An 18,472-nucleotide genomic window follows, 5' to 3' on the forward strand; every position below is an offset into this window, starting at 1 on the left:
GAGTTGCGTAGGGAGCGATCCCTGTGGAATGCAGAGGGGGGGGGAGGGAAAGATGTGCTTAGTGGTAGGATCCTGTTGGAGGTGGCGGAAGTTACGGAGAATACGTTGGACCCAGAGGCTGGTGGGGTGGTAGGTGAGGACCAGGGGAACCCTATTCCTAGTGAGGTGGTGGGAGGATGGAGTGAGAGCAACTGTGCGTGAAATAGGGGAGTTGCGTTTGAGAGCAGAGTTGATAGTGGTGGAAGGGAAGCCCCTTTCTTTAAAAAAGGAGGACATCTCCCTCATCCTAGAATGAAAAGCCTCATCCTGAGAGCAGATGCGGCAGAGACGGAGGAATTGCGAGAAGGGGATGGCATTTTTGCAGGAGACAGGGTGAGAAGAGGAATAGTCCAGATAGCTGTGAGAGTCAGTAGGCTTATAGTAGACATCAGTGGATAAGCTGTCTCCAGAGGTAGAGACAGAAAGATCTAGAAAGGGGAGGGAGGTGTCGGAAATGGACAAGGTAAACTTGAGGGCAGGGTGAAAGTTGGAGGCAAAGTTAATAAAGTCAACGAGTTCTGCATGCGTGCAGGAAGCAGCGCCAATGCAGTCGTCAATGTAGCGAAGGAAAAGTGGGGGACAGATACCAGAATAGGTTCGGAACATAGATTGTTCCACAAAGCCAACAAAAAGGCAGGCATAGCTAGGACCCATATGGGTGCCCATAGCTACACCTTTAGTTTGGAGGAAGTGGGAGGAGCCAAAGGAGAAATTATTAAGAGTAAGGACTAATTCCACTAGAGGGAGCAGAGTGGTGGTAGAGGGGAACTGATTAGGTCTGGAATCCAAAAAGAAGCGGAGAGCTTTGAGACCTTCCTGATGGGGGATGAAGTATATAGGGACTGGACATCCATGGTGAAAATAAAGCGGCGGGGGCCAGGGAACTTAAAATCATCGAAAAGTTTAAGAGTGTGAGAAGTGTCATGAACATAGGTAGGAAGGGATTGAACAAGGGGGGAATAAAACAATGTCGAGGTATGCAGAAACGAGTTCGGTGCGGCAGGAGCAAGCTGAAACAATAGGTCTGCCAGGACAGGCAGGTTTGTGAATCTTGGGTAGGAGGTAGAAACGGGAAGTGCGAGGCGTGGGAACTGTAAGGTTGGTAGCAGTGGATGGGAGATCCCCTGAGCGGATAAAGTCGGTGATGGTGTGGGAGACAATGGCCTGATGCTCCTTAGTGGGGTCACGATCGAGGGGTAAATAAGAGGAGGTATCCGCGAGTTGTCGCTGTGCCTCGTCAAGGTAGAGGTCAGTACACCAGACTACAACAGCACCCCCCTTATCGGTGGGTTTAATAGTAAGGTTAGGATTAGTGTGGAGGGAGTGGAGAGCAGAGCGTTCTGAAGGAGTGAGGTTGTAATGGGAACAAGGTGCGGTGAAGTCGAGACGGTTGATGTCCCGTCAGCAGTCAGCAATAAAGAGATCTAGAGCAGGCAGAAGACCAGAGGGGGGTGTCCATGAAGAAGAGGAGGGTTGAAGACGGGAGAAGGGGTCATCGGTGGGGATGGAAGAGTCCTTGCCGAAGAAGTAGGCTCGGAGACGGAGACGGCGGAAGAAAAGTTCCGCATCGTGGCGAACACGGAACTCGCTGAGGTGTGGGTGAAGGGGGACAAGGTGAGGCCCTTACTGAGGACAGAGCGTTCTGTCTCCGACAGTTGAAGGTCGGAGGGGATGGTAAAGACCTGGCATGGATGACAGCTGGGATCAGAGGGGGGAGGGGGGAGGCTGGGGGTGTCAGTGGAGAGGGCAGGGTTGGGGTGAGAGGAAGATGGAGCCTCTGAGTACCCAGGAGCTGACGATGGGATCTGAGGGAGACGGGGTTGCAGAGTGGTGGTGGGGGAAGGGGAGACGGGAGTCCCAATAGCGGCACATAAAATTTGACAAACTTACTGGAGTTCTTCCATTATCCACTGTGCTCGTTACATCTTCAGAGGGGAACTAATGGATGTTATTTACTTGGATCTCCAGAAGGCATTTGATAAGGTGCCACATAAAAGACTTATCCATAAGATAAGGATGCATAGAGTTGGGAGTGATGGATTAGCAAGGACAGAGGATAGATTAACTAACAGAAAGCAGAGAGTTGGGAAACATGCGTGTTACTCTGCTTGGCAATCAGTGGTGAGCGGTGTGCTGCAGGAGTCGGTGCTGGGCTTGCAACTGTTCACGATATACATTAATGATCTGGAAGAGGGACCGAGTGTAGTGTGTCTAAGTTTTCTGATGATACTAAATTGAATGGAAAAGCAAATTGTGTGGAAGGTACAGAGAGTCTGCAGAGAGATATAGATAGGTTAAGTGAGTGGGCAAAGATCTAGCATATGGAGTACAATATTGGTAAATGCAAGGTCATCCACTTTAGGAGAAATGGAAGAGCAGATTATTACTTAAATCATGGGTAGGCAACCTTAAGCACAAATGATTTTCCAGCATGAGTTACATATTAATTTGATGCAAAATATAACTAAGTGTATTTAAATGGATAATTCCCATATTTCAAGTGTTTTATGGCATTTATCTGGCCCACCGTCCGCTCACTAATACGCGATCCGGTCCACAGAGACAAAAAGGTTGCTGACCCCTGATTTAAATGGTAAAAAATTGCAGCATGCTGCTGTGCAGAGGGACTTGGGAGTGCTTGTGCACGAATCACAGAAGATTGACTTACAGGTGCAGCAGGTTATCAAGAAGGCAAATGGAATGTTGGTCTTCATTGCTAGAGGGATTGACTTTAAGAGCAGGGAAGTGTTTCTGCAACTGTATAGGGTACTGGTGAGGCCGCACCTGGAGTACTGTGTGCAGTTCTAGTCTCCTTACTTGAGGAAGGATATACTGTACTGGCTTTGGAGGCATTGCAGAGGAGGTTCTCTAAGTTGATTCAAGAGATGAGGGGTTAGACTATGAGGAGGATTGAGTCGCCTGGGACTGTACTCACTGAAATTCAGAAGATTGAGAGGGGATCTTACAGAAACATATAAAATTATGAAAGGGATAGATAAGATAGATGCAGAAAAGTTGTTTCCACTGTAGGCGAGACTAGAACTAGGGGACATGGCCTCAAGATTCGGGGGAGTAGATTTAGGACAGAGATGAGGAGGAACTGCTTTTCCCAGAGAGTGGTGAATCTGTGGAATTCTCTGCCCAATGAAGCAGTGGAGGCTACCTCAGTAAATATATTTAAGACAAGGTTGGATAGATTTTTGCACAATAAGGGAACTAAGGGTTATGGGGAAAAGGCAGGTAGGTGGAGATGAGTCATTGGCCAGATCCGCCATGATCTTATTGAATGGTGGAGCAGGCTCAATGGGCCGGATGGCCTACTCCTGCTCCTATTTCTTATGTTCTTAATATCTACAACTGGTATCATCCCAAAGTCACTAAACAATCCCATTAAACAAATAGGGCTACACAGCTACTGTATATCTATGTAAAACTTCAGGAAGCCACAATACTAAATACTACTAAAGTAGTCCAAAAGTCCCTAGCAATTGAGACATGAGTGTGCTTGGCTATGCCCATACCTCAGGTTTTACCAGCTTGAGCTGAGAAAAAATATTTTTAAATACAATGATGATGATATTAAAAACACCAGAAAAATGCTGAATTAAAAGAGGAAATTGAAAGACTATGGAACATGAACAGGGTATATATACATTGTCCCAAATGGTATCATCCCAAAGTCACTACACAATAGCATTAAACAATCAGGCCGACACAGCAATATTTATGTAAATCTCCAGAAAACCACAATACTAAACACCACAGAATAGTCCAAACATTTCCAGCAATTGAGAAATGAGTGTGCTTGCCTATGCCCGTACATCAGGTTTTACCAGCCTGAGTTGAGAAAAAATGAAAGTTACAGGTACATTTATTATCAAAGTATGTATGCAGTATACAACTGAGGTTCATCTCCTCCAGACAGCTACATAACAAAGAAAACCATGGATGCAGTTCAAAGAAAAACATCAACTCCCAAGCGCAAAACACTAATTGCGTGAATGGCAACAAGAGCAATAATAACTAAAAACACGAGATAAAGAGATCTTTTCATAGATGAAAGGAGACTTGGGTGTGGATTCAGTACAAGAGCCTTAATCACAAATAGTGAATCATCTGTTTAGATAGCTTGAAAGGAACAAACTTTATTGTCTTAAAACATAACAAAACTCAGTGCAAGAGCAATGATGTAATGATGACATTATGCAGTAAAATGAAGCCCATGTAGGAAGAATACTCATCACCGTATAACTAGCTAAGACCAAGAACGGTATCACTGCCATTGAAATAGAACAAATCTGTAAAAGAGTTGTGAGAATTGTTGAGGATTTGGTGAACCAAAGCAGTTAATTAAAGGAAAGGAAATTAGCTTTTGAAGGTGCATTGTTTTGGAAGTATTTGAAATTGTCAACAAGATGGCAAATGAATCAACAATAGTTCAGAGTTCCAGAAATGCACTCCATATAGAACCTGAATAACCCTGAAAATACGTTATCAAATTATTATTTCTATAAAAAATACAAAGCAGAATCAAGGGAAAAATGCTCAATATATCAAAAAAGTTATAGCTAAAAACATTCAGTACAAGGTATGTAATTTTCTTCTAATCCTCACCTGAACAACAAGATGATCATCAGGATGTACCACAAAGTAAACTTTCTTAAGATGAGCTGACCGTCTCTCAGAGCTGAACTTCAGAACTGTTTTAAACATAACCTGTGCAACAACATCCTTTGGGAAAGATAGCTTGCCACTACCAATTGCCGGGAATGCAATGGAATCCTGCTGCGACCCTTCAGTGTTCTTCAGGCAATCTTTGATTATGTCTTTCAAGACCTGAATTGCAATTTTACATTTAATCTTTAATACACAATTTTCAAAAAATTTGATTTGCTCCACAGGTGCAAACAATAAAATGTGTTACCTTTTCTGCATTCCTACTTTGTTCCCAATGAGGAACAACAGCATGATACACTTCATTACAGTTAAGATTACATCCTTGAGTTTCATATACCATTCCCATGAAAGGTTGTTTTCTCTTCTGTTCTTCCCACAGTAATCGTTTGAGGCTTGGGCCGGCTTTCTCTAATATTGCTTTGGAAACTGCACCGGAAGTAAGGTCCAGATCCATTCCAATGACGTTGACAATAACACCAGCCTAGAAATAGGAAGTCAAATTTAAAAATAATGGTAAAATACAATTTCTGGAATTACTACCAATTTCAAATAAATAAGTTACACTGAAGCCTTACTTTCATATCTTGAATATTTCCTTTGACGACAAGGATGTTTAGACCTTCTTTAGTTTGGGCTTCATGAAGACATTTAATACTTCTGTTTCTCATGTTGCCTGAAGCAATCCTGACCTGCTGTGAAGGTGAACTACTTATCAGGTCACCAAATATTTTCTGAACAGCATCGGAAACAGCACGGACAGATTGAGCATCATTATTTACCAAGTGGATCTCACTGAGTGTACTCCCTCCTTGTAAGTTTGCACAGTGTTCCCTGACTGTCATGGCAATTATTTCAGCACATAAATCCAGTGGAAATCCAAATATTCCAGAACTAATAGCAGGGATTGCTATAGATTTAAAGTTATAAGCTTCAGCTAGACGAAGACTCTCCTTCACGGCACTTCTTAATTTCTTTTTAGCTGTGTTTGGATCGGTATCTGACCACCTTGGACCAACTGCATGAATCACTGCGGAACACGGTAGTTTGCCAGATTCAGTAAGAACGGCCTCACCAGTCAGAAGAGATCCTCGACGTTTAATAATCCAATCACATTCTTTCTGCAACACTGTTCCAGCGGCATCTGATAGAGCTTTTGCAAGACCACCAATATGCTTCAGGTCTTCATTTGAGGCATTAACAACGGCATCAACTTGACTCTGACACAAGTCTCCTTTATAAACAGTAATGACAGGTCCATTAGGCATCTGTACTTTACAGGAAGTCGGGCTCAAGTCACCATTACCTTCCATGTGCTCAATAAGTCTTACAATACAATGAAACTTTCTCTTTGCTGTGGAAACAAGATATTCTTCATGTTCTTTGTAAGACTGCTTTACTCCTGGTGTGTTCATTTTGAACATCTGACTGACTATTTTGGAAGCTTGACTTGAAAGTATATGCTCTGCCTGACAGACGTTCTCTTCAGAACCAATGACAGAAACACTGGCACGATTTTCCTTGTCGAACACTTCTACTCGAACACCTGGAACATTAATTTTTTCAAAGGCGATCAAAAAGTGCAGCACTCCGCAAGATTTAAAAGGAATGCTTCTTTGAATGATTGTGTTCTTTTTGACAAATTCACTGAGCTTTTCAAAAGCTTTGCAGACAGCATCCGAGTAGCCAGAGATAATAATCTGCGCATGCCTGTCCAGGGTTTTCTCCTCAATTTCCACCTGTTTACTTTGGGAATTCAATGAATTATCTAATTTTCCCTTTACATCTGTCCATTCATTCTTTCTAATGACACTTATGTCTTGTATCTCAATACATTTGAAAGTGAGATGTATTTTGATTTGCTTTTCTGCTTCACACAAAGTGTCTTCACTGCCAGTCAACACAACAGAGTTGCCCTGAATGTCAAATGCAGCACTGATTCCATTTGATGTAAAAAGGTGGGAGGAAACTTCTTGACAGTGTACTTTTCGTAGAAACTCAACAAGACAAGGGTCCAGATTAACCTGTTTCTCCTTCATCTCAAAGAGTTCTTCTAATAACTTGCTTTTAGCACAATAAACATCCAAAGATAAACCATATAATATTAAATGGCATGCATTTGGGCTGTACTTCATGTTAAGATTTGGAAATTGTTTGGTAAAATTGCTTTCAAGACCATTCTTTAATAATAAATCATATTTAGCTGGAGGAATTGGCACTACCTCAGATATACTTTGTTTTTCCCTTTCTAATTTTTTAATGGCATCATTCACAATTGATTTGAATGTTTGTTGCAGAATGTCCACACTCTCAGCCACGCCAGTGATGATTACTTTTCCCTTTGAAGTGTCTGGAATAACAACAACATTTTGGTTCAAATATTGACGCAAATCATTCTGAATTATTTCCCAAACTGATTTATTTGTGTCGTTTATATTAGTCTTGTACTTTGACAGAATAGAAACTAAATTATCTGAAGCCTCCTTTTTCCAGTTCTTTGCAAGATTCTCAAATGAACTCATATGTTTGGAAAGTGCTGGGGAAATATTGACCAAGTTTGATTGGCCTGATTCTGGGAATGCAATATTACAGTGGCACGAGGACATTCTGTCCAGGAGTTCTGCAATTCGCTTTTCATCTTGTTTAAGAAACTGTAGAATGTAGGAATCAATTTCAAACAGAAAGGGATCAGGCATTTTCACCACTGGTCTTTTGTTCCCATATAAAGCTGATCCAATTGATTCATAATAAGGATAGACATAAATTGGGGTTTTAGAAATATTGTGTTCTTTAGACAGAATGACATCCAGAACTGCAAGCAAAACCAAAAAAAATGTTAGAGAACAATAGGTGAAAAGAACTCGATTTAAATGTTCATAAATTTCCAATTCATCATTATTTTCCAAAGTACATATTACCTTCAGAATCTTCAAAAGAGATCACAGCTGCATTATGCTCCAATGTCATTTCTACAGAGCTTACAATTCCATTTCCATTTTTAGCACTTTCAAAGTATAGTTTTAGAAGATCTTCACTGATGCTGGAAGGCAGGTTCTCCACTCGTAAACTCCTAGTTTTTTCCAGCATCTTTGCTCCAATTTTTTGCTGCTTTAGCAACTTGTTGGAACATTTTTGAATAAATTCAGAGAGATCTAAAAATAAAGTTGGGGGAAAAACAAACCTGTTAAAGGAATTCCAATTTTATTGAAAAATTTATAATTTAGTGATTAAAGATTTCAATTACAAAGCACGTCCAACACAGAAACAACTCATTCAACTTGACCAGTATATGATGTTTAAGCTCACGTAAATCTAAGGATATTCCTTTCTTCCCAATAGAATTGTTTTGAATGTACCGGTACTATTTTCAACCTCTCTCTGTTGTAGAAAGTTCCTCATTCTCCCCAGTCTTTTGGTAAAACTGTTTCTTTACATTTCCTTTCTGGATTACTTGCTGACTCTCTATTACAATGGCTTTACTTTATTCTTCCTTCGAAACGGAAACATTCTCCGTACAACATTCCTGTGTCGCGCTACCACTGCGCTACCGTGGCACCCCAATGATACTGCAATACAGGATATATTTTGAAGATAAACCTTTAATACCTGGATATTTCACACTTATTTCTTTGCTAACCTTCAATCACTTCACAGCTCTAATGGAAAGTTACTGACCTGAAACACTGCACACAACTGTAGTACAGCAGAAATGTAGAGCAATGGACTTGCTTAAAACTAATGAACAAAAATAGAATTCCATTCAAGGATTATTTCTATAAATGCTCAGGATTTAATTCTGGTGCTTTTTCTGTGCACTGATCCAGCTTTAGGTTTCTTTGGCAGGCAAGGAGCAGCAGGAATAAACTATCCTTGATATGAAGAAGGCAAGACAGACTGCAAAAATAGAGGAATAAAATGTAATTTTAATTACACCTTCCTCTATTTTTCTCTGCATAATTTTAAATAAATGGGAAGCAATAACCTAAATAATACATCTACATATTAAGCAGCATTGATGAGAAAACCAGAACAATGGTAGAATATGTACATACGCGTCCCCATTTAAGTTAATTCAGAGCTCAAAGCAAAGGTGTTGCAGAATAACCTCATAAGGGCTCATCTTCCCACGCAGTGCAGTTATGTGATTGTCTGACCTCCTATTCATTCCACTTACTGAAATGTTTGTCAACCTCACAAGCAGTCAATTAACTTGAGTAAAATTTTCAACAAGAGAAAAATTGAGATTTCACATTTGATTCCTTGATTAGAGCCTCCGCAGTGATACAATTCACCTACTTGTCAGAAACAGAAATAAAAATCATCTAAATCAGCCTATTTACATTATGATATTAGATTAAAGCTTCTAATATTGCTTGTGAGAGGAGCCATTGCGAAAGAGCAAAGGGATGGGAATTCTTAGTGGTAAGCACATTTGCAAAAGTAATTCAGAACTCTCCGATTCCCATGAAATTGGTTAAAATGCCAACCATTTGCAATGGTAAATTGGGACCCAGATCATACCGCATGAAACAGATAAATGGTTTGAGTGCAGTATTGTGGCTGTCCATCATGTCTGACGATGACAGGACCTTGTGTGGGAGAGTTTTTAAAGTGGAAAAGCCGTTGCACTGGGCAGTTCCACTCTTTCAACCTCGTAAGTTCAGGTCCAGTGGTACAAACAAGCATCCAAACTGGGGTCCTCCTTGGTTGCAGAGGATGGCCATGTCATCTTCTGTGCCTTGTCATGCCCTTTCGTACTTGCTCGCCATATTGTACTGCACTAGCTTGCGTATCATGTAAACAGCTGGGATACAACATCCATGCTCAACCCTGACCAACATAGGGCCTCAGATAAAAGAGGAACTGAAGTTTCCTACCACAAAACTAAAAGACTGAGCAAGATAAAAGGCATTATGGTCCCTAGAAACAACTACCATGCAGGATCTACTGTATATCTGAATGATTAATGTGCTGACACCTGTTACACATCTCCATCTCTTATGACTAATGTCTTTATTTGTCATGCCGAAAATAATAATTTATTTGCTGTATTTTAGTGGATGAACAAAAATACCTTAACACATCAAGCTACAAATTGATGAATTTTCACCCTTACCAATGTCAGTTTTGAAGGTGATGACAGCTGCGTCAATATCGGTTATTATTTCCAAACTGAATTCCCCATGTGCTTCTTCCAAATTAGTCAATTTTTCAACAAACAGAGATAAAAGTTCACACGTAACATCTTTAGGAAGGTCATGTAGCAGAACAGACGAGGATTGTGAAGAAGTATTACTCCTTTTAGGATGAGAACTCTTCACCGTTAACTGAATATTCTCCACAAGATGGACCTTTTCTCTCAACACTGCTTGAGTATCTATAAAAAAACATCAACACTATAAATGTTGGTAAAATCCAGACGTTAACTCTCCCCACTCCCATCAGACCATGACTTACAAAGAACAGTACTGCAAAGGGCAGGCCCTTTGGCCCACGATGTTGTGCCAACACTTTAAACTACTCATGCATCAGTCTGACCCTTCCCGCACACAGAGCCCTCCATTTTCTTTCATACACATGCTGAGCTAGGAGTCTCTTTAATGTCCCTCATGGATTTGCCTCTGCCAACAACTTCAAAGTACATTTTATTATCAAAGTACATACATGTCACCATAAACAACCCAAAGATTCATTTTCTTGAGGACGTACTCAACAAATCTATAGAATAATATCTATAACAGAATCAATGAAAGACCACCAAACTAGGGCATTCAACCAGAGTGCAGAAGACAACAAACTCTGTAAATGCAAAAAGAAGAAACATAATAATAATAATAATAAATAATTAAGCAATAAATATTGAGAACATGAGATGAAGAGTCCTTGAAAGGGAGTCCATTGGCTGTAGGAACATTTCAATGGTGGAGCAAGTGAAGTTATCTCCTTTGGTTCAGGAGCCTGATGGTTGAGGGACAGTGACTGCCCCAGAATCTGGTGAGAGTCCTGAGGCTCTTGTACCTTCGTCCTGATGGCAGCAGTGAGAAGAGAGCATGTCCTGGGTGGTGGGGTTCCCTGATGATGGACACTACCTTCCTGCAACAGCATTTCATGCTAAACCTCTAGCTTTCTCTAAAATTACATGCAAAATACCTGACAGTATAAATGCATTTGATTTATGTGCATTGCACTGTTCATGATATCTTCTATTGCTTTTCCGATATTGAGTAAACTACTTGGTAACTTACACAGAACACTGAAGGAATTCAACAGGTTGGCCAGCATCCATGGAAATGAACGAAGAGTCTACGTTTCAGGCCGAGGCCCCTTTTTCAGGGCTGGAAAGGAAGGCGAAACACACCGAAATATAAAAGGAGAGGGGGAGGGGGAGGGGAAGGAGGATAGCTAGAAGGTGATAGGTGAAGCCAAGTGGGTGGGAAAGATAAAAGGCTGGAGAGGAAGGAATCTGATAGAAGAGAGTGGACCATAGGAGAAAGGGAAGGAGGAGGGGACTCAACATTGGGATGAGTTGAAGTGCAATAAGGTTGCAGTGAAATCAAAGCAAAAAGTATCAAATACTGGTCTTAAGGTGTTGTACTTAAATGCACGCAGCATAAGGAATAAGGTGGATGATCTTGTTGTACAGCTACAGATTGGCAGGTATGATATTGTGGCCATCACTGAGACCTGGCTAAAGGATGCATGTCTCTGGGAGCTGAACGTCCAAGGATACACGGTGTATCGGAAGGATAGGAAGGTAGGTAGAGGGGGAGGCGTGGCTTTATTGGTAAGAAATGATATTAAATCGTTAGAAAGAGGTGATATAGGATCGGAAGGTGCAGAATCTTTATGGGTTGAGCTAAGGAATAGCAGGGGTAAAAAGACCCTGATGGCAGTTATTTATAGGCCTCCAAACAAATGCAGGGATGTGGACTACAAATTACAACTGGAAATAGAAAAGGCTTGTCAGAAGGGCAGTGTTATGATAATTGTGGGGAATTTTAACATGCGAGTAGATTGGAAAAATCAGGTCGACACTGGATCTCAAGAGAGAGAATTTGTAAAATGTCTGCGAGATGGCTTTTTAGATCAGCTTGTTGTTGAGCCCACTAGGGGATCGGCTGTACTGGATTGGGTATTGTGTAATGAACCGGAAGTGATTGGAGAAATTGAGGTGAAAGAACCCTTAGGAGGTAGTGATCGTAACATGATTCAGTTCACTGTGAAATTAGAAAAAGAGAAGCCGAAATCTGATGTGTCGGTGTTTCAGTGGAGTAAAGGAAATTACAGTGGCATGAGAGAGAAACTGGCCAAAGTTGACTGGAAAGAGACACTGGTGGGAAAGACGGCAGAGCAGCAGTGGCTGGAGTTTATGCGAAAAATGAGGAATGTGCAAGACAGGTATATTCCAAAAAAGAAGAAATTTTCGAGTGGAAAAAGGATGCAACCGTGGTTGACAAGAGAAGTCAAAGCCAAAGTCAAAGCCAAAGTTAAAGCAAAGGAGAGGGCATACAAGGAAGCAAAAATTAGTGGGAAGACAAAGGATTGGGAAGTTTTTAAAACCTTACAAAAGGAAACCAAGAAGGTCATTAAGAGAGAAAAGATTAACTATGAAAGGAAACTAGCAAATAATATCAAAGAGGATACTAAAAGCTTTTTCAAGTATATAAAGAGTAAAAGACAGGTGAGAGTAGATATAGGACCGATAGAAAATGATGCTGGAGAAATTGTAATGGGGGATGAGGAGATGGCAGAGGAACTGAACAAGTATTTTGCATCAGTCTTCACTGAGGAAGACAGCAGGATACCGGACACTCAAGGCTGGCAGGGAAGAGAAGTGTGCGCAGTCACAATTACGACAGAGAATGTACTCAGGAAGCTGAATAGGCTAAAGGTCGATAAATCTCCTGCACCAGATGGAATGCACCCTCGTGTTCTGAAGGAAGTAGCTGTGGAGATTGCAGAGGCATTAGCGATGATCTTTCAGAGGTCGATAGATTCTGGCATGGTTCCAGAAGACTGGAAGATTGCAAATGTCACTCCGCTATTTAAGAAGGGGGCAAGGAAGCAAAAAGGAAATTATAGACCTGTTAGCTTGACGTCGGTGGTTGAGAAGTTGTTGGAGTCGATTGTCAAGGATGAGGTTACAGAGTACCTGGAGGCATGTGACAAGATAGGCAGAACTCAGCATGGATTCGTTAAAGGAAAATCCTGCCTGACAAACCTATTACAATTTTTTGAGGAAATTACCAGTAGGCTAGACAAGGGAGATGCAGTGGATGTTGTATATTTGGATTTTCAGAAGGCCTTTGACAAGGTGCCACACATGAGGCTACTTAACAAGATAAGAGCCCATGGAATTACGGGAAAGTTACATACGTGGATAGAGCGTTGGCTGATTGGCAGGAAACAGAGAGTGGGAATAAAGGGATCCTATTCTGGTTGGCTGCCGGTTACCGGTGGTGTTCCACAGGGATCAGTGTTGGGGCCGCTTCTTTTTACATTGTACATCAACAATCTGGATTATGGAATAGATGGCTTTGTGGCTAAGTTTGCTGACAATACGAAGATAGGTGGAGGGGCTGGTAGTGCTGAGGAAACGGAGAGTCTGCAGAGAGACTTGGATAGATTGGAAGAATGGGCAGAGAAGTGGCAAATGAAGTACAATGTTGGAAAGTGTATGGTTATGCACTTTGGCAGAAAAAATAAACGGGCAGACTATTATTTAAATGGGGAAAGAATTCAAAGTTCTGAGATGCAGCGGGACTTGGGAGTCCTCGTACAGGATTCCCTTAAAGTTAACCACCAGGTTGAGTCAGTAGTGAAGAAGGCGAATGCAATGTTGGCATTCATTTCTAGAGGAATAGAGTATAGGAGCAGGGATGTGATGTTGAGGCTCTATAAGGCGCTGGCGAGACCTCACTTGGAGTACTGTGGGCAGTTTTGGTCTCCTTATTTAAGAAAGGATGTGCTGACGTTGGAGAGGGTACAGAGAAGATTACGAGAATGATTCTGGGAATGAGAGGGTTAACATATGAGGAACGTTTGTCCGCTCTTGGACTGTATTCCTCGGAGTTTAGAAGAATGAGGGGAGACCTCATAGAAACATTTTGAATGTTAAAAGGCATGGACAGAGTGGATGTGGCAAAGTTGTTTCCCATGATGGGGGAGTCTAGTACGAGAGGGCATGACTTAAGGATTGAAGGGCGCCCTTTCAGAACAGAAATGTGAAGAAATTTTTTTAGTCAGACGGTGGTGAATCTATGGAATTTGTTGCCACGGGTAGCAGTGGAGGCCAAGTCACTGGGCGTATTTAAGGCAGAGATTGATAGGTATCTGACTAGCCAGGGCATCAAAGGTTATGGTGAGAAGGCAGGGCAGTGGGACTAAATAGGATAAAATGGATCAGCTCATGATAAAATGGCGGAGCAGACTCGATGGGCCGAATGGCCTACTTCTGCTACTTTGTCTTATGGTCTCTTATGGTCTTATGGTCTAACAGGCAGTTGAGAAGAGGTAAGAGGCCAGACTAAGGAAAAGAAGAGGGAAGGGGCAGTAATTAATTGTCTTGCTTTTTTGTTGCCAGGCCACACTTGGACAAATTTTCGCTGACCTGGAATATTTTGATAAGAGGCATAGCTTAAAATCTTCTGTACTGGGTCACAAAAACAAAGGACCTGGTTGTGGACTACAGGAGGAATGGAGACAGGCTAAGCCCTATTGACATCTATGGATCTGGGGTTGAGAGAATGGACAGCTTTAAGTTTCTCAGCATATACATCACTGAGGATCTCACATGGTCTGTACATACCAGCTGTTTGGGTGAAAAAAGAACTAGACGGTTAAAGAAGTTTTGTATGAGTTCCCAAATCCTAAGGACTTTCTACAGGGGCACAATTGAGAGCATCCTGACTGGCTGCATCACTGCCTGGAACTGTACTTCCCTCAATAGCAAGACTCTACAGAGAATGGTGTGGATAGCCCAGCGCATCTGTAGATGTGAATTTCCCACTATTCAGAACATGTACAAAGACAGATGTGTAAAAGGGCCCGAAAGATCATTGGAAACCAGAGTCACCCCACCACAAACCGTTCCAGCTGTTACCATCCGGGAATCGGTACCACTGCATAAAAGCCAGGACCAACAGGCTCCAGGACATCTTCTTGCACCAGGGTATCAGACTGATTAATTCACACTGATAAATTGTATTTCTATGCTATATTGATTGTTCTGTTGTATATTACATTTATTATAAATTACTATAATGTGCACATTTAGATGGAGTCGTAATGTAAAGATTTTTACCCACCATGTATGTGAAGGATGCAAGAAATAAATTCAATTCAATTCAAATTCAAGCTCAGATCCCATACTCTATTTAATCATTTCTTTACAGTACAGAAAGGCACTCAACCAATTGACTAAGCTCATTAAGCAATCTTAGTTGTTCCTTGGCTGTAACCAGCTCTCTCATCAATTTCTTTATGAAACTAATCAAATTGGCTGAAGTGATCCTTAGCAGGAATACGAGGTGGGTGAGTCGTTCACTTGGAAATTCATGCTGAATATGCTGGAGCTGCATCAGGTTTGAGCAAAGGGGTCACAAACTGGATTACACCAACACCATGGATGGCAATGTTTTTAAAGCCTTCTTTAAAAACAAGCAAGATTCAGCAATTTCCTTTGTGTGAAACCACATGTCTGCTACACTTCGAACTGTATGTTCAAATATACAATATCAGGCAGACTGAATTAATTTTTCTTTTGTCCAAAATATCTGGGTAAAGCCTTTTAGACAAGAAGACCATAATTCCTAGGAGCAGAATCAGGCCATTCAGCTCGAGTCTGCTCTGCCTCCCACCATGGTTTTTTTATTGTCCTTCTCATCTCCATTCTTCTGCCTTTTCCCCATAACCTCCAGCACCTTGATTAATCAATAACTTACCAACCTCTGCCTTTAATATATCCACTGACTTGGCCTGCATAGCCATCTGTGACAAAGAATTCCACAGATTTACCATCATGTTTAAAGAAAATTTTCCTTCTCTCTGTCCTAGATGAACTTCCCTCAATTCTGAGGTTATGCCCTCTGGTCCTAGACTCCCCTCTATAAAAAAAATTCTCTCCACATCCACTCTATTCAGACTTTCAATGTTCAATAGGTCTCAATGAGACTCCTTCTCAATCTTCTAAACTCCATCAAGTAAAGCCCCAAAGTCATCAAACGCTCCTCATAGGTTAACACTTTCATTCCTGGCGTCATTCCCATGAATTTTCTTTAGACCCTCTCCAATGCCAGCACAACTTTTCTTAGATAAAGGGCCCAGGGCTGCTCACAGTTCTCTAAGTACAGTCCGAGCCGTGCCTTATAAAGCCACAGCATTACATCCTTGCTTTTATATTCTAGTCCTCTTGAAATGAATGCTAATATTGCATTTCCTCACCACCACCTCAACCAGGAGGTTAACGTTCAGGGTATCCCGCATGCAGACTCCCAAGTACCTCTGCACCTCTGATTTTTGAATTTTCTACCTATTTACAAAATAGTCCACACCTTCTATTTCTAAATTTTACCTTAATATCTAGGTTTTTAAATTTTAATTTTTATACTTATTAATCATTAAAATTGGATTAATTCTAAACAGAGACAATGAAATGAAATAAAAACTAAGAAAGCACAACATTGGTTATATATTATACTTCTCCATTTTATATTTCAAAATATTTGCAACTCTACTTGCCTTCAACATTTTCAAAGGACACTGTTATATTTCTGCCCTCTCGGCTGAAGAATGTGAGGGATCCACCACCAGTAATGAAATTTTCAAAGTATTTTCGGAGACTGTTATCGCTTACATTGTCACTGGACAATATTCCACTAATTGCTCTCTTTTCATCCTGAAGACATTGCTCAGCCAGTTTTTCTAGATGAAAAGCATACAAATGTACTGTCATAAGTTGAGGAGCCCATTTAACAATAGATAACATTTTGAAAATTATTTAACTAATTAATTAGTTTTTAAAACAGATACACAAATATTGACAAAATGAATCATACTAAGATAAGAATGCAGTATATGAATCAGAAACAGGGGTAGGCTACTTGCTCTGAGTCTGTCTGCCATTTAATAACATTATGGCTGATCTGATTGAAACTTTCAACACCACAATCCAGTCTACTAATTTATTCTATTCACCTTTTTTTAAAATCAAGTTTTTTCCCACCTCTGCATCTTGAAAGACTCAGCTTCACTGTAATTTTGAAGAACAGAATTCCAATGACTCACAAACCTCAGAGAAGTAATTTCATCTCATCCCTTTTTTAAAATCAACCACTTGTTCTGCATTCTTCTATAAGCAGCATCCCCTCTGGTAAATTGCCTACCAGATATTAGACTTACTACTCTGAAATTCTCAGGTTTTGCTTTGCAGTCCTTCTTAAAAAAATGCACATTAACCACCCTCAGGTCTTCTGGCACTACATCCATCCCATTGCAAATAACTCAGCCAGGATTCCCGGAAATTTTACACTAGCTTCCCATGAGGATAAAAGTTGGTTCTTCGCTGTGAAGATCAGGAGGGAACTCCATCGCTGCAGGACATTTTTTCCCCACCTGCACTGCGTAAGTTTATAGTGAAGATCGGTGTGCACAGACCGATTCTGCTCTTTAGGCCGGAGTACGTTCCACAACGACCCCGCGAGCTGCAGTGACTGCGACGACCGCAAGGCTGTAGCTCGAGTATTGGAGGCTGAATCCATCCTTGGCTACAATCTGGACTCTTGAGTTAGTGGTGGAGAGGAGGTCACTACACAACCTGTTATTCATTGTGGATAATCAGGCACATCCTCTCCATGACCTATTGAAAAAGCAGCGGAGCACCCTTTCGAATAGACTCATTCAGCTCTGCTGTCACAAGGGGCGTTGTAGAAAATCTTTCCTCCCAAATGCAATAAGGACATAGAACAGTTCATCTCTGTGTGAGAGAACACACATCATAGTAGAATAGTCTCTGTTTTATTATTCCGTACATTATTATTGCACATTGGTAAATTATTGTGTATATTATTATTCTGTACTTTATTATTTAATATTATTATATTTATTATTATTGCCAAGTGTGTTTTTAAATGTTGCTGCTGTAACAAAGTAATTTCCCACTAGGATCAATAAGTACTTATTATTACGATCTCCTGCATGGAAAAGCCAAACAGTGGTTCTGCAGCGACCACTACGCCTGGATTATGGAAGATGCTTCACCTTCCTTAGGTGAGCAGGATGTCCAGCCCAGCACTCATGGGATGGGTGAGTTACGGGGTGGATGTTCTGCTCACTTAGGGAAGCTTCTCACTGTGTTTTTGGATGCACCTGATCAGGCCCTGAAGTTGTATCTGCCTTCCTCCAATACTTCCTCCGCCATAATGCATTCTATCCCCAAGATTTCCCATTGTTTACAAGTTTTGAAGTCTTTCTATGGCACATATTAGTCCAGTAAATCTTACCCGAATTCCTTCCAAAGCATTAGCATCTTTCCTTAAATAATATGTCCTATATAACTGAAGCACACCCTTCTTACTTCTATATTCAATTCCTTGAACAAAAGTGTTACATTTCCTGACTACCTGCTGTACCTGCATACTAACCTTTTCTAAATCACGCACTTGGACACCGGAACCTTTGTATCTCAGAGCCCTGTAAACTCTCATCATCTAGAAAATGCATTTTGAAAAAAAATCCTAACTAAATCAACATTTCAAAGTTC

The 18,472-nt window shown here is 41.0% G+C and overlaps 1 protein-coding gene and 1 long non-coding RNA gene across 2 annotated transcripts in view; one reads left to right on the forward strand and one right to left on the reverse strand.

Moving 5' to 3' along the window:
- Positions 1-15,035, forward strand: part of LOC140199655 (uncharacterized) — a 76,775-nt gene extending 61,740 nt beyond the window's left edge. The window contains exon 3 of the long non-coding RNA XR_011886459.1: positions 14,297-15,035. This is a non-coding gene — a long non-coding RNA (uncharacterized lncRNA). The remainder of the gene's footprint in view (positions 1-14,296) is intronic.
- LOC140199654 (protein mono-ADP-ribosyltransferase PARP14-like) overlaps positions 1-18,472 on the reverse strand; it is an 81,598-nt gene that overhangs the window by 46,167 nt on the left and 16,959 nt on the right. Inside the window, exons 4-9 of the mRNA XM_072262099.1 lie at positions 16,453-16,635; positions 9,830-10,090; positions 7,632-7,865; positions 5,292-7,525; positions 4,964-5,197; positions 4,654-4,875 (exon numbers count right to left, since the gene is read on the reverse strand). Of these exons, the coding sequence (XP_072118200.1) occupies positions 4,654-4,875; positions 4,964-5,197; positions 5,292-7,525; positions 7,632-7,865; positions 9,830-10,090; positions 16,453-16,635 (3,368 nt within the window). The remainder of the gene's footprint in view (positions 1-4,653; positions 4,876-4,963; positions 5,198-5,291; positions 7,526-7,631; positions 7,866-9,829; positions 10,091-16,452; positions 16,636-18,472) is intronic.

Source organism: Mobula birostris, chromosome 6, assembly GCF_030028105.1.
Source record: "Mobula birostris isolate sMobBir1 chromosome 6, sMobBir1.hap1, whole genome shotgun sequence".
Lineage (NCBI taxonomy): Eukaryota > Metazoa > Chordata > Chondrichthyes > Myliobatiformes > Myliobatidae > Mobula > Mobula birostris.